The sequence below is a fragment of the Podarcis tiliguerta genome (assembly GCF_965153285.1).
Source record: "Podarcis tiliguerta genome assembly, chromosome: 3".
In the NCBI taxonomy this organism is placed as follows: Eukaryota; Metazoa; Chordata; class Lepidosauria; order Squamata; family Lacertidae; genus Podarcis; species Podarcis tiliguerta.
Genome location: NC_139536.1, coordinates 3068836 through 3084515, shown reverse-complemented (window position 1 = coordinate 3084515; position 15680 = coordinate 3068836). Strand labels below are relative to the sequence as shown.

The window sequence follows — 15680 nt, the reverse complement described above, 5'->3', positions numbered from 1 at the left end:
TCTCAGCCCCACTCACCTCACAGAGTATTTGTTGAGGTGGAGGAAGGGAAAGGAGAATGTTAGCAGCTTTTAGACTCCTTCAGGTAGTGATAAAGCGGGATATCAAATCCAAACTCTTCTCTTCTACTCTTCAGAGTCTGAGCGCAACAGTGTTCTCCCTACATGCGATCCCCAGAAACTGGCCTCTGACGCTGGAGGGACAGCATGGCCTTCTGTGTGATGGCTCCCTGACCAGAATGCCCTTCGTGTCGAAGTATAGGTGGTGGAGCTTTGGGTGGGGCCCCACCAAATACCATTCTCCTGGCTATCTGGAGTAAATTAGAGAGACCATCCATTGGTTCTAGTATCGTAACGCTGTTGTCCTTGGAGTTAAATTAATTGGTTGCTTTCATCATTGTAGGGTCTTTGATGTGTATGCTGTACATTATGTATTGTTGGGAAATTGGGGTGTTTGAGGAGGGGAAGCACCTCTGGCGGGGAATATGTCCTGATCCCTCTGGGGCAGTTTGTCCACATCTGGTCAAACCTCCCTGACTCAGCTCTCACTTGTGGCTCCTAGAAGCTGTCACAGCAGCCACAATCCTGGGAAACGGCTTGGAAACGGTGCGAGGGCAGCGGATGGGTCTCAAACCCTGTGACTTAGGGACTTCCCTGCATGTGAAGACAGGCTCTGGTGGATTGAGCAGACGAGACCAAGAGTGCGTCCAATGGTCAAGACAGCAGTTTCTGAATGTGCTGCAGAGAGAAGTCAGATGGGCAGTCTAGACCAGGCATAGGCAAACTCGGTCCTCCAGATGTTTTGGGACTACAACTCCCATCATCCCTAGCTAACAGGACCAGAGGTCAGGGATGATGGGAGTTGTAGTCCCAAAACATCTGGAGGGCTGAGTTTGCCTATGCCTGGTCTAGGAAGACTCTGATCCCGAACCTTCACCACCTTGCAGGATATCTTCAGGAGAAGAAAAGGCTAGGGAGTAAATGCTACACACATCTGGAGTGGGGTCCCTAAGATGCTTGGATGGCACCTCGTACGCCAACTCCTGCCACCAAGCTGGTGTCAAACATCTTGCCCTGCTTTTGCGATGGCCTGGGATTCGGATTCAGATGCTGAACCTGAGGAATCCCAGCCTGCGCAGGAATCCCCGCCTCCAGAACCAGCCAGGGTTGGGGCTTGAGCCTGAAGGGTCCACACCTGTGCTGGATCCTCAGGTGCAGGCACCAGCTGAGTCTGCTCTGGCTCCTGAGGTGATGGAGGACCCATTGCCTGCAGGTGCTCCACTCTCAGCCCCGTCAGAGGAAGCTGAGGTTGCCTCTGGGTCGGGTAACCCTCCAGCCTCTCCTGAGCTGCAGAGGCTCAGGGCAGAGAGGCAGAGGGAACTAAGTTCCCGCAGGAGGAGTCCCCACCTCCAGGCCAGGAGAGGCGAGTCACCTGAGGATTGGGGCCACCCTATGCCTTGGAGCAGATAAAGGCCAGCCAGCCTCAGTCCCAAGTTGCGGGAGCAACATTGTTGGTTGCTAGTTCCTGCCTGAACCCTGTCCTGCTTTCCTGCTGAAGCTCCTGACCTCACCTGACTCCCTGCCCTGCACCCAGCTTCAGCTTTTACGGACTGCCTCCATACTGCACCTTCAACCTCGGACTGGACTTGGACCTTGCTTCTCGCTTAGCCCACGGGACCAGCACAGCTTTCCTTTGGACCACAACAGGGAGGCTGAGAGGGGGAGTCTTGTTGTATGAGAAGCTCAGGACCTCCATGTACACTGCCCAAGCTTGCACTCTGGAGAGGTCACTTCAGTACTGAAACACAGTGCTTGGACTTCACCCCCGGAGGCTCACTCCATTGAGACAGACAGATGCCAACAACAAACATTGGAAACTGTCCCGGGATCGTTTTGTGGCGGATTTAGAAATAAATAAAGAGATTAAAGAAAGGCGCCTCCTGCCAGGAATGCAAGCCGGGTTGCTGAGTCTTGGTGGTGAGGAGAAGAGGACTTTGACCACGAGGAAGACAAGAATAAATTCTGATGACTCGGAAAACAAAGGTCTGGGCACCATCTGCAGACATGGCGCATTCCTCAAAGTTATCCATTCTTAGCCCATAACAATGTTTTGAAAGCAAAGGCAATGTTGGTCTTAGGGCAACACCGAAGAGGTCAGAAGCCAGGATGATGTAGCGTTGAGAAACTGCTTCTCGCTTATCTGGCTATTTATTGTCTGCCACACAACTATTTCAAGTATGATGGATGTTTTGTAATGACTGTGCATAGTTATTCCATCGCTGCTTCCTGACAGTAAGAGCTGTTTGACAGTGGAATTTGCTGCCAAGGAGTGTGGTGGAGTCTCCTTCTTTGGAGGTCTTTAAGCAGAGGCTTGACAACCATATGTCAGGAGTGCTCTGATGGTGTTTCCTGCTTGGCAGGGGGTTGGACTCGATGGCCCTTGTGGTCTCTTCCAACTCTATGATTCTATCTCATAAAACTAGGCATTGTATTACAGCCACCAACGTGGATACCATCACAAAGTGCTTAGTCAAAGTAACGGAGGAAAAGGCTACCCATGGCGATTGGCTCTGATGGCAATGTTTTCACTCTGTGGCCGGAGGCATTGTGCCTCTGAACAGCAGTTCCTGTGTTCGAATCCTGCTTGCTGGTTTCCCATTGGGACATCTGTCTGGCTAATGAGAGAACAGGATGGGCTACTGGCTTGATCCAGCTGGCTCTTCTAATGGTGATGCAGCAGGGATCTCCCTGAACTGTCAGCGTCAAATTAATTTCATTAGTAAGAAACCAGACTATCTGCCTAAGAGCTGAACTACATGTTATAACCAAGTTGCATGACTGAAACAGCCCAAGTGATGATGGGAAGTTTTGCTTCTGCACATGAGTTTGGCACACCACTCTGAGCTGAAGCATTCCGTGCTCACCCACCCTAGAATGTTCAGTTCATATTGAGTTCATGAAACATCATGAAACATCGTACCCTGACCTGTTCTGGAATGCGACCTGTTCTGGAATGCATGGTTGACCACATCTATGAATGTGATGGTTATGCCCTTTTAAGTTTTGCTATATCAATCACTAGTTTAATAAAGGAGTATATCAATCATTAGTAAATAGTTTAATAAGGAGGTTTTCATACCTGTCCAACTCTGTGTTCCTTTCCCAACCTTTAATCTATTGATGATTAATGTTTATATGCAACCCTTGCTTTGTCTTTGTGTTAACCAACCAGCAACAAGCACATACATGGCAATGCTGTAATATTCAATAAAAGGGACTCCCCGAGACATGCTCGAGAGATGCCTCCCATATGACACTTGTCACTCGTCTGTCGTTTATTTCAACCCAACAAAGTAATTTGGGCGATGCGTTTTGGGTAAGGAGGAGAGGGTGCTTAATTGTTTGGCTCAGCTCCAACTCTCTAGCTTAAATCCCTCCAAAGCTTAGGAACATAAGAAGACGGATCAGGCAATAGGGACCCATCTAGTCTACCTTTCAGAGTGGCCAACCAGATGCCTCTTCGGACAAACCCTGAAGCGTGGCCTGAGTTCAAGAACTACTCTCCCCTCCTTCGGTTTACAGCAACTGGAGGGACACGGGTGGCACTGTGGTCTAAACCACTGAGCCTCTTGGGCTTGCTGATTGGAAAGTTGGCGGTTCGAATCACTGTGACGGGGTGAGCTCCTGTTGCTCGGTCCCTGCTCCTGCCAACCTAGCAGTTCGAAAGCACGCCAGTGCAAGTAGATAAATAGGTACCGCTGTGGTGGGAAGGTAAATGGCATTTCCATGCACTCTGGCACTCGTCACCCTAACCTCTCCATTCTGAAGGAAATCAGCTCTGAGTGCTCACTGGAAGGACAGATCCTGAAGCTAAGGCTCCAGGACTTTGGCCACCTCATGAGAAGAGAAGACGCCCTGGAAAAGACCCTGATGTTGGGAAAGATGGAGGGCACAAGGAGAAGGGGATGACAGAGGACGAGATGGTTGGACAGTGTTCTCGAAGCTACCAGCATGAGTTTGACCAAACTGCGGGAGGCAGTGGAAGACAGGAGTGCCTGGCGTGCTCTGGTCCAGGGGGTCCACGACTAAACAACAACAATGTATAATTTGGACTATTTAATGTGCTTTGATTGGATTGTTAAAGTGGAAACTTTAATAAAAAAGAAATAAAAATAAAAATGTAACCTCCAAAAACTCTTTGGGTTGGCTTTTGTAACTCGCTCTCACAGTAGCTTTTTATTTAAAAATAAAGGGAAGGAAGTTATCAGCTGGAGGATGCGATAAGCCAGAGGGAGTTCCATGAAACCTCATTACTGCCCTCATGATGATGTGCTTGAGGCAAAGAGAATACGAGAGCTAATGAGCACAAATTGGACATAGCAAATGAGGAAACGACGACACGGGACTTCAGTGGCTCAATGGCAGAGCCAGGCAGTTCTGCTGGACATAAAAGCCGCATCTGCTTGCGCAGCCCATTGCTGCGGCTCAGGGGCAAAACCAGGAGCAATGAGACGCATAATGCGCGAGGGCCAAAGGGAATTGTTCATGGCAGCAGCGGGAGGCACAACGAAACAGACAGCCTCCGCCACCCTTCTCCTAACTCTGCGCCATTAAGCTGCGCTGCAGAAGAGGCAAAGCTTTGGGGGAAAGCAATTTAATATTTAAGAGCATTTATGCAACTGGTGGGAAGCAGGCAAAGCAAACCTGGGGGGAAAGCTGGTTGTTGTTGTTGTTCAGTTGTTTAGTTGTGTCTTCATGACCAATATCTCTATCTTTTTCTACTTTGTAACACTTCGTATATTCCTCCTTACAAAACTTCTTGCAGTCCTACTAGTGTAATTTGTTGATTACAGTTGCCCTTCAAATAAAAGCCAATGCAATTCTGGGCTGCATCAATAGGAGTATAGCATCTAGATCAAGGGAAGTAATAGTGCCACTGTATTCTGCTCTGGTCAGACCTCACCTGGAGTACTGTGTCCAGTTCTGGGCACCACAGTTCAAGAAGGACACTGACAAACTGGAATGTGTCCAGAGGAGGGCAACCAAAATGGTCAAAGGCCTGGAAACGATGCCTTATGAGGAACGGCTAAGGGAGCTGGGCATGTTTAGCCTGGAGAAGAGGAGGTTAAGGGGGGATATGATAGCCATGTTCAAATATATAAAAGGATGTCACATAGAGGAGAGAGAAAGGTTGTTTTCTGCTGCTCCAGAGAAGCGGGCACGGAGCAATGGATCCAAACTACAAGAAAGAAGATTCCACCTAAACATTAGGAAGAACTTCCTGACAGTAAGAGCTGTTCGACAGTGGAATTTGCTGCCCAGGAGTGTGGTGGAGTCTCCTTCTTTGGAGGTCTTTAAGCAGAGGCTTGACAACCATATGTCAGGAGTGCTCTGATGGTGTTTCCTGCTTGGCAGGGGGTTGGACTCAATGGCCCTTGTGGTCTCTTCCAACTCTATGATTCTATGAATTCATATACTTCTTCCAATCTTCCCTAAATCTCTGGTCCTGCAGGTTTCGAATCCTTCCTGTCATTTTGTCCAATTCTGCGTAGTCCATTCATTTCGTCTGCCATCCTTCTTTCGTCGGAATTTCTTCTTCCATCCAAACTTCCTACTGGGATGCAAATGGAAGCCCAGAGATGTCAAGATGCCACAAGAGTGCAGCTCTGCAGCTCTTCTTAATAAGATTTGCAGGGGCCACATATCATGTGCGATCTGCATTTCCTTGGGGGGTGTGGGGGTGGGTTGCGTTTTGTCAGTCCTGCTGCCTGTTTTATGAGCTTGATTTCAGAGGATAGGCCAGCCCCAAAATAGACCCTTCCAGGGCAGATGCTGCCTCCGTCAAACGCCTGCTTGAACATCGATCACGGCCGAGGTTGGCTTGTTTCTCTGGCCGATGGAGGCGATCCGCCTTGCAGCGCAATGCCCAGGGAAGAGAGTCGGCTGTTTTTTTACCTTTGAACTGAGGTTGACCCAAAGAGCCAGGCGAGACACAGGCGCAGGGAGTGTGAATGTCAAAAGAGCCTTCTCTCTGCTCTCACAATGGCCAACCAGATGTCCATTATGGGAAACCAACAAGCGGGATTTGAACACAAGACCAAATCTCCTCTCCAAAAGTGGAGGCATTGTGGCTAGGAACCACCGAAAGAAATCGCCAAACCTCTGAGCGCTTTAGACAGTGACTTTAAAAGCAGACTTTTGGTTATCTTAATGGTTTACCTCTTTCTCCCCAATATACAGATTTCCCCCTCACTTTTGCCATCTTCAGAAACCACCCTTGTTCCAAATATATATATATTTATAGATATATAGATATATTTAGAAACCTTGATGCTCTGTGCTTTTGCTCTCAAGACACGACCTCTCAACAAATTCAGCAAATTAATTTGATTATCTGATTACATAATTAAATGCAGCTCTATTTTATATTTATTTTGGTCTCTGCCTATCTAGATATAGGCAGAGGAAGAGACAATCTCTCCACAACTTCACCACTGCCTGGCAGAGGGACGCTTCCTGTGTGGTCATTTTAACAACTTACACCTTACAGGTGGAAGTGAATCCGCAACTTGATTGGCCTACAGGAGAATCCCGGAGTTAGCCAATCACGTGGGGCCCGTTGTGGAAATAATGTATATAAAGCAGACATTTCGGGGGAACTTCCATTCCTCACTACTATGAGCTGAATAAAGCGCATGAAATCCACTCTCGACTCCGAGTATTTTTCAGTCCTTTTCTGGAATCCCTGGAGAGCTGATGCCAGTCAGTGCTGGCAATACTAGCCTAGATGGACTTGGTATAAAGACAGCTGCCTCTGCTTCCTTGTGCTCCAGCTCCTTGGCTGGTTTGGGTGTTCCTTTCCGACACCTTTCTGAGCTCTGCAATATCCTTTTTTTGAGACGGGTTGGCTGGGGAGGAGCTCCCTCGCCCCGGCATACACTCACTGTGCTAACCTCAGTCCTCCTGACCATGACTGACGCCCCTTTAGATCCCTTCGCTCCATTTCCCTCGCAGCCACTGCCTGCAGGCTCCCGGATGCTCCCATCCTGCACTGCCTGGTTGTGAACCCCCAGAGGTGAACTGCAAAGCAAACCCAATTCATCACTGTCAACCCGAAGGTGTCCCTTCTGTGCCGCTGTAGTGAGTGCCCGGCGGTGTCCCCAGCAAAGCAGCAGAGTGCATGCAAAATGTTCTGGCCTCAGGGCAGCTCAAAGAGACCTCAGCTAGGAAAGTGAGGAAAATCATAGAATCATAGAATCCTAGAGTTGGAAGAGACCACACGGGCCATCGAGTCCAACCCCCTGCCAAGCAGGAAACACCATCAGAGCACTCCTGATATATGGTTGTCAAGCCTCTGCTTAAAGACCTCCAAAGAAGGAGACTCCACCACACTCCTTGGCAGCAAATTCCACTGTTGAACAGCTCTTACTGTCAGGAAGTTCTTCCTAATGTTTAGGTGGAATCTTCTTTCTTGTAGTTTGGATCCATTGCTCCGTGTCTGCTTCTCTGGAGCAGCAGAAAACAACCTTTCTCCCTCCTCTATGTGACATCCTTTTATATATTTGAACATGGCTATCATATCACCCCTTAACCTCCTCTTCTCCAGGCTAAACGTGTCCAGCTCCCTTAGCCGTTCCTCATAAGGCATCGTTTCCAGGCCTTTGACTATTTTGGTTGCCCTCTTCTGGACACGTTCCAGTTTGTCAGTGTCCTTCTTGAACTGTGGTGCCCAGAACTGGACACAGTACTCCAGGTGAGGTCTGACCAGAGCAGAATACAGTGGCACTATTACTTCCCTTGATCTAGATGCTATACTCCTATTGATGCAGCCCAGAATTGGCTCATTCTGGGCTGCATCAATAGGAGTATAGCATCTTATTGGCTTATTTCAGCCTCAGACCTTGGAGAGAGGCCATGGAGCAAAATCTGGTCCGCGTCGCATTTTAATGCAAGCCCCACCTAACCCAACTCTACAGTTCTGTGACTCTACGATTCTAATCCTTGCTTCCGGAAATCATGCACAAATCATGCACACAGCTATCCGTCAAGAAATCGCCCCTTCCCTGATTTTTGTGGTAGGGCTCGTCAGCCGAAAGCAATGTTCACAAAAATGACTGCATTAGGAGAAAATATGCACAAAAATGGACACAGTGGTACCTCGGGTTAAGTACTTAATGTTAGGATATTTCCGTTCCACCTTAAAAGGGAGCAGGATGTTTGTGTCACAGCCTGCGTATTTCCTGTTTCACAGGATGTTTCTGTTGTGTCTTTGCTTTCATTTCTCTCTCTGTGCCGGAGACACTGAAGCAGGCAGTCATGTTTTTTCTTTGTTCTGACCAACGCTGAATAAACTTGTAAATATGCTCTCCTGCGTGCATTTTTCACTGTGCATTATCTGCTGATAGAGCGTGCATCGGCTCTGGAATGTGGCAAGCTATTTCTGGAGCTTGTGTCACTAATTGCTGATACTGCGTGTCTATGGGAGATCAATGGACGTCCGGAGACGACGTGGAGTTGAGAAGGACTTTGTCTCCCTGGCAGTATCCCAACACTTAATTCGTTCCGGAGGTCCATTCTTAACCTGAAACTGTTCTTAACCTAATGGGGCCTCCAGCTGCCGCTGCACCACCAGAGCACGATTGATGTTCTCATCCTGAAGCAAAGTTCTTAACCCGAGGTACTATTTCTGGGTTAGCGGAGTCTGTAACCTGAAGCATCTGTAACCTGAAACATATGTAACCAGAGGTACCACTGTATTTTAGTGAGAACGAGATTTCAAAATGCTTTGCAAAACGGCTTGCAAAAGTGTGTATATGAGCCAAAATGGTACACAAAATTGTTTAGGAGAATTTTTAAAGACAAAAAAAAGGGGGGGGGGACTGGTGCAGGCTAATGCAGAAATAGCGGGACACAGGCGGCGCTGTGGGTTAAACCACAGAGCCTAGGACTTGTCAATCAGAAGGTTGGTAGTTTGAATCCCTGCAACGGGGTGAGCTCCCGTTGTTCGGTCCCTGCTCCTGTCAACCTAGCAGTTCGAAAGCACGTCAAAGTGCAAGTAGATAAATAGGTACCACTCTGGCGGGAAGGTAAATGGCGTTTCCGTGCGCTGCTCTGGTTTGCCAGAAGCGGCTTAGTCATGCTGGCCACATGACCCAGAAGCTGTACGCTGGCTCCCTCGGCCGATAAAGCGAGATGAGCGCCACAACCCCAGAGTGGGTCAGGACTGGACCTAATGGTCAGGGGTCCCTTTACCTTTACTTTTAAAGCAGAAATATTTTCCCAGGCTTACGTGTAGCAAACAAATGGTTAAGAATTCAGGTTGCATGGGAAAAGGCACACAAACACAGCAGACAATGAAAAATCTATTTCCAAAGAACAGATACTCCTTGCAAGTCACTTAATCTTCCTAGTTAAAGTCCTCAGCTTAAAAGATTTTCTAACAAATGAGACACTCGAAGACGGTAGGCGTGTGGGAAGAATATTCATTAACTAATTGCAATTGCAGGCTGGCTGAAGTGTTCTCGGATCATTTGTCCTGCCAAGAGATGTTCTTGGAGACTGCATTTATATAAAACACACACCTCAAAAAAGTGTTAGTTTGATTCATAGACTCGTAAAATTTTAGAGGGCTGAGGGATCCCCAGGGGTCATCTAGTCCAACCCCCTGCAGTGAAGGAATCTCAGCTAAAGCATCTGTGACATATGGCCATTCAACCTCTGCTTAAAAACATCCAATGAAGGAGAGCCCATCACCTTTCAATGCAGTCCTTTCCATTGTCCAAAGGCTCCTACCAGAGAAAGTTATTCCTAATGTTTCCTAATATTTACCTAGACAGCATCTTAAAAAGCAGAGACATCACCTTGCCAACAAAGGTCCATATTGTAAAAGCTATGGTTTTCCCAGTAGTTATGTATGGAAGTGAGAGCTGGACCATAAAGAAGGCTGATCGCCGAAGAATTGACGCTTTTGAATTATGGTGCTGGAGGAAACTCTTGAGAGTCCCATGGACTGCAAGAAGATCAAATGCATCCATTCTTAAGGAAATCAGCCCTGAGTGCTCACTGGAAGGACAGATCCTGAAGCTGAGGCTCCAAGACTTTGGCCACCTCATGAGAAGAGAAGACTCCCTGGAAAAGACCCTGATGTTGGAGAAGATGGAGGGCACCAGGAGAAGGGGATGACAGAGGACGAGATGGTGGGACAGTGTTCTCGAAGCTGCTAACATGAGTTTGACCAAACTGCGGGAGGCAGTGGAAGACAGGAGTGCCTGGCGTGCTCTGGTCCATGGAGCCACGAAGAGTCGGACACGACTAAATGACTAAACAACAACAAAATGTTTCCCTGACACCGTTATTTTACCTCTTTGAGCGTTGACGGGAAGGTCGTCTCTTGCAGGTAGAACTCTGGCACGCACTGGAAGGTGATGGTCAGGATGATGCCCAAGCAGCCCAGGTGGACGCAGGCTGCATGGTACAGCTCAGTATTCACAGATTCAGAGCACTCCAGCGTTTCCCCGGAAGCCGTCAACAGTGTCAAGGCGACCACCTGCCAGGGGGAAGTAAGAGGAAAGGGAGACATGCTTTAGTCTGGGGCCTATCAAGCCACAGAACGACGGTGGTGGCACGTGGGTTAAACCACAGAGCCTAGGGCTTGCCAATCAGAAGGTCGGTGGTTCAAATCCCCACAATGGAGTGAGCTCCCGTTGCTCGGTCCTAGCTCCTGCCAACCTAGCAGTTCGAAACACGTCAAATGCAAGTAGATAAATGGGTACCCCTCCAGCGGGAAGGTAAATGGCGCTTCCGTGCGCTGCTCTGGTTCGCCAGAAGCGGCTTAGTCATGCTGGCCACATGACCCGGAAGCTCTACGCCGGCTCCCTCGGCCATTAAAGCGAGATGAGCGCCGCAATCCTAGAGTCGTCCACGACTGGACCTAATGGTCAGGGGTCCCTTTACCTTTATCAAGCCATGACATCTTCTATCTCAGGTGACATTTAGGTTCAGCTGCTAGGTCGTTTGTGAGCTGGCAATGTTGGTGAATGGCGTGTCCCAGACGCAACACTGCAGGGGGACTCTTCAGAGTGACCCAAACTGGGCACTCCCTGCTGGAGTCGGTTCTCACATTCGATTGCCTGTAGTCAGGTCTGGCAGGTGGGGCTCATGGGTGCACATCTGCCCACAGAGATCTTTCCTCGCGCCTGAAGGGGCCCCCTCTCCATCCATCCCCCACAGCTGAGATTTCGCTTGGAAGAAGTGTCATAGAATTGGAAGGGAGGTCTTGGTATCCTCTAGTCCAGCGGTTCAAAACCTGTGGGTCCCCAGATGTTGTTGGACTACAACTCCCATCATCCTTGAGCTCTGGCCTTGCTAGCTAGGGGTGATGGGAGTTGTAGTCCAACAACATCTGGGGACCCACAGGTTGAGAAAGGCCAACCCTCTGCAATGCCGGGATCTCAACAAAAGCATCCATGACAGCTGGTCTTTCAACCTCTGCTTAAAAACCTCCAAGGAAGGAGAGTCCACAATGGGAGACCATTCAATTGTTGAACAGCTCTTACTGTCATAAGGTTCTTCCTGGTCTTTAGATGGAATCTCCTTTCTTGTAACTTGAAGCCACTGATTCAATTCTTACCCTCCAGAGCAGCAGAAAACAAGCTTGCTCCCTCTTCCATGTGACAACCCTTGAGATATTTGAAAATAGCTATCCTATCACCTCTCAGTCTCCCCTTTTCCTTTTTTTTTTAAAAAAACCATTTTTATTGATTTTCCAATAAAAAAAATCCAATTAAATATCCAATCATAATACTTCAATTAAAAACTAAAAAACAAAAATAAAAAGATCAAATTATAGTCCAAATTGTATTTATAAATTTCTTGGGGCTCCCCACGGTCTGGATCTCTGGAGCATATCTCCGCATCTTAGTCCTGTTTCTCAGCCTCCTCTTTTCCAGGCTAAACATACCCAGCTCCTTCAACCATTCCTCATCAGGCTTGGTTTCCAGACCTTTGTGAGGATATTTCACCCCTCCCATTGCAAGAATCTGCTGGTGTTTCAGAAAGGAGGGGGCGGATTTTGCTCATTACTTATTCCGCTCCAGCCTGACTTCAAAGGGGGAGTCTGAGTGTTATCTCTGTGTAGATAAGCTCGCTGCTCATGCAGCTGTAACACTCAGTGCAATCCAGAGCCTCCATTTAGTCTGTAGTTAGTTTGTATAGTAGCTGTAGAGAATAAAAGAAGTTCTTCTACAGAAGCTGTCGTTCGTGTGGTTCATGCTCTGCTGTGCTCCGCTGACTACTGGAAGTGAGTTTGGTGCTCACAGCTCTGAGTTGTGAGTCCACAGCACTTAGACCTGATTCCTGCATGGAAGGTCTCTGGAAGTGCTGCCCCAGCTCGCCTGGCCCAGTCAGGGCTGAAGAGGTTGAGTCCAGTCGGTGGCACTGGCTCAAAGGCGAAGCTAACACTTTGATCATCTCAGTTGCCCTCTTCTGCACTTCTTCCAGCTTGTCAACACCCTTCTTAAATTGTGGCACCCAGAATTGGACACAGTAAACTTTCTCCATGCCGTGTGTAATTTTATAAACTCCTACCATCTTGCCGCTCGCTCGCCTTTTCTTTAAAACAGAACAGCCCCAAATGCTGCAACCTTTCTGCATTGGCTAAGATGGCTGGGGATGATACGCTGTGTGGTTCAGCAACTTCTGGGAACCCAAAGCTCATCCCTTTAACTCTCCTCCGAGCTCTTGAGCCTTTGCTCCAGCAGGCGGTGCAAGCGAGCTGACTTTAAGCGCCAGCCTTCGTCCCAACCTCTCTGCACAGCAAATTTCCTCCTGGCTCCTGTTCGCTCTTCCTTCATGGACCGGCTTGGCTGGCAATTGTTTTCTGCTGTCCTGATTGCAGAGTTTGCCTGCTCAAGGTGAAACCGCAGCACTGTCAGTTTGACTGAATTCCTCCTTAACAATGACAACTCCGACTGTGCTTAACCTCGCACAGGGAAGCCGCAGAATGAGAGGAGCCTAGAATTAAGAGCCCCATAGGGACCTTGAGCAAAGCACTGCTCTGCTGCGCAGCCTTTTCTCCATATAGGTAATTTTGCGAGGTCAAAGAGGTCCGGAGGAGAAAACATGCTCCAGGGAAATCACACGGAAAAGCAATTGAAAGCGGTATGCCTATCACTCTGCAAAGTTTTGCAGCTGAGGTTTTGTCATTTCCACATTATGCTGTTTGCTAAGGTGTTTTGTTTTTTTGTTTAAAATGAGAGAGTGAGGCAGAACTGGTAAGCCAATATCCTCATTCCAGTCGTGGACACTGAGGGCCAAGCTGATAAGTTTTCTGTAGATACTGTTGGGTGATTAAGCTGAGCATCCTGGTCTTGGAAAAGTGAGCCGTAGTACTGTGTCCATTTTGGGGATTCGACAGTACAAATTGGCCCACTACGCTCATGCTCCAGTAGGCCTGATATGGTACTCCAGAAACAGGATGTGTCCTTTATTAGGCTGTACCAGGCGTTTCTTTCGGCTCTCTGTCTTTTCCATTTAATTAGTTGTTTGTACTTCTGTCTAGGGACGAGGGTGGCACTGTGGGTGAAACCACAGAGCCTAGGACTTGCCGATCAGAAGGTTGGCGGTTCGAATCCCCGTGACGGGGTGAGCTCCCATTGCTCAGTCCCTGCTCCTGCCAACCTAGCAGTTCAAAAGCACATCAAAGTGCAAGTAGATAAATAGTTACCACTCCAGCTGGAAGGTAAACGGCATTTCCGTGCGCTGCTCTGGTTCGCCAGAAGCGGCTTAGTCATGCTGGCCACATGACCCGGAAGCTGTACGCCGGCTCCCTTGGCCAGTAAAGTGAGATGAGCGCCGCAACCCCAGAGTCGGTCACGACTGGACCTAATGGTCAGGGGTCCCTTTACCTTTACTTCCGCCTAAGTGAGACGTATGCAGTAAATAAGAGAGGCGACCTGGAGGTCCGATATTTATGGTAAGCCCTCTGCAGGTGTCCCTTTGCCTGTTTGCACTCAGAGTCAAACCAGGTGGCAAATTCCATTAACCTTTCTGTGGCAGTGTTTCGGATCACGGTTTCTGCTCGCTACGGAGTCCTGTATAACTCAGAGGCTTGCCTATTTTTATTAATATGCCATGTGACTTTGCCAAGCCTGCTGCTCCCATAGGAAGCTGCCTTATGCTGAGCTAGAGTTAGACCATTGGTCCATTGTGTTCAGTACTCTCAACACTAGGATGCAAGAAAAGCCTACTGGATCAGGTCCGTGGCCCATCTAGTCCAGCCTCCTGTTCTCACAGTGGCCAACCAGCTGCCTCTATAAAACCCGCAAGCAGGACCTGGGCACAACAGCAACACTCTCAACCTCCTTTGGTTTCCAGCACTTGGTATTCAAAAGCGTCACTGCCTCTGATTGTGGGGGCAGAACACAGCCATCCTCCTCTTCCTCCAGGAATTTGTCCCATCCCCTTTTAAAGCCATCCAAGTTGGTGACCATCACTGCCCCTTGTGGGAGGGAGTTCCGCAGTTTAATACGTTTAGCATTCAGCTTCATTGGGTGCCCCTGAGTTCTAGTCTTGTAAGGGGGGGGGCAGAGAGAAAATGTTACATCCTTATTAATTATAATTCCCACAGATAACAGGTCATGAGAGTCATAGTTACTCCTGCCATTCCTTGATTTTCTTTTTTTTATTTCCAAAACCGAAAAAAGAAAAATTACAAACATCAAATTCAACATCCATATTCATTTTCTAACATAAACCTACTACATAATTAACTAAATTAAAATATACCTAACTGCTCTAAACTTCTCTTTGCTGTATACAAATACAACACACTTAGAATTTGTTTAAGCTTTTAAATTATAAATAATATTTCAAATTCCCCTGTACCCCTCTCCCCATTGAATTTCTTTGCTTTAACAGATAAGGTGCAATCTGAACCAGACACACTTGTGGCCACATTACAGATTCCTATAACGACACACATCTTGGTAGCTGCCCAAAAGAGGACGTCTCGGTTATCCTGAATCATCCGGGGAGCGCAGGCTGTTGCCTGTGCCGTCTTAATCCTAGAAAATGCAGCCTAAAGCCCCGAAAAATGGGACCCATTAGAGGCGGATGTGAGACACCAATTACTGCAAATCTATTTGAATCCTGGAGCGTTGAGAAAGCAAGAGACGGAGGGGGGAGGCAGCGACGGTTCTGAGCTTGACTACTTCCTGGGAGAGAGGCCGATGGCGCCAAAGAATCAGAGTTGCTTCGCCGGGATGCTGTTGCCCCAAAGCGACCAAGGGACTCAGAATCAGAGGGTCTCTTGTGCCCGGCTCCTGCTTGCAAGTTTCCCATTGGGGCATCAGCCACTGTGAGAAGAGAATGCTGGACTCAATGGGCCCCCTTTGGCCAGATCCACCAGCCACTCTCTTCTTATTACCTCATTTATGTGATCCGTGGAAGCTCTTGCTTTCAAATCTGCAATAATGCGCTTCAGTAAACTCAGCTTTGCGGTGGAGAAAAGAACGGGCCAGTTTCCTGGGCAAGGGGGCTCCCAGTTTGCCAGTGGCCACCCAGGGAAGCCAGTGACTCTGGCGCAGCCTTCCCAACCACCTTGACTCAGACCCTGTCCTGGAGGTGCAGGGAGGCAGCAGAAGGGACTGACTCTCTGCTCCAGCCCTGCATTCTTCCTGCACCAG

The 15680-nt window shown here is 48.4% G+C and overlaps 1 protein-coding gene and 1 long non-coding RNA gene across 2 annotated transcripts in view; one reads left to right on the top strand and one right to left on the bottom strand.

The window, feature by feature from the left end:
* The window catches only part of LOC310674006, a 190579-nt gene that overhangs the window by 82916 nt on the left and 91983 nt on the right, over positions 1–15680 (top strand). The gene's annotated exons all lie outside the window — the stretch shown is intronic.
* The window catches only part of LOC310673910 (L-gulonolactone oxidase-like), a 47823-nt gene that overhangs the window by 21482 nt on the left and 10661 nt on the right, over positions 1–15680 (bottom strand). Inside the window, exon 6 of the mRNA XM_083432730.1 lies at positions 10358–10543. Coding sequence (XP_083288856.1) covers positions 10358–10543 — 186 coding nt within the window. The remainder of the gene's footprint in view (positions 1–10357; positions 10544–15680) is intronic.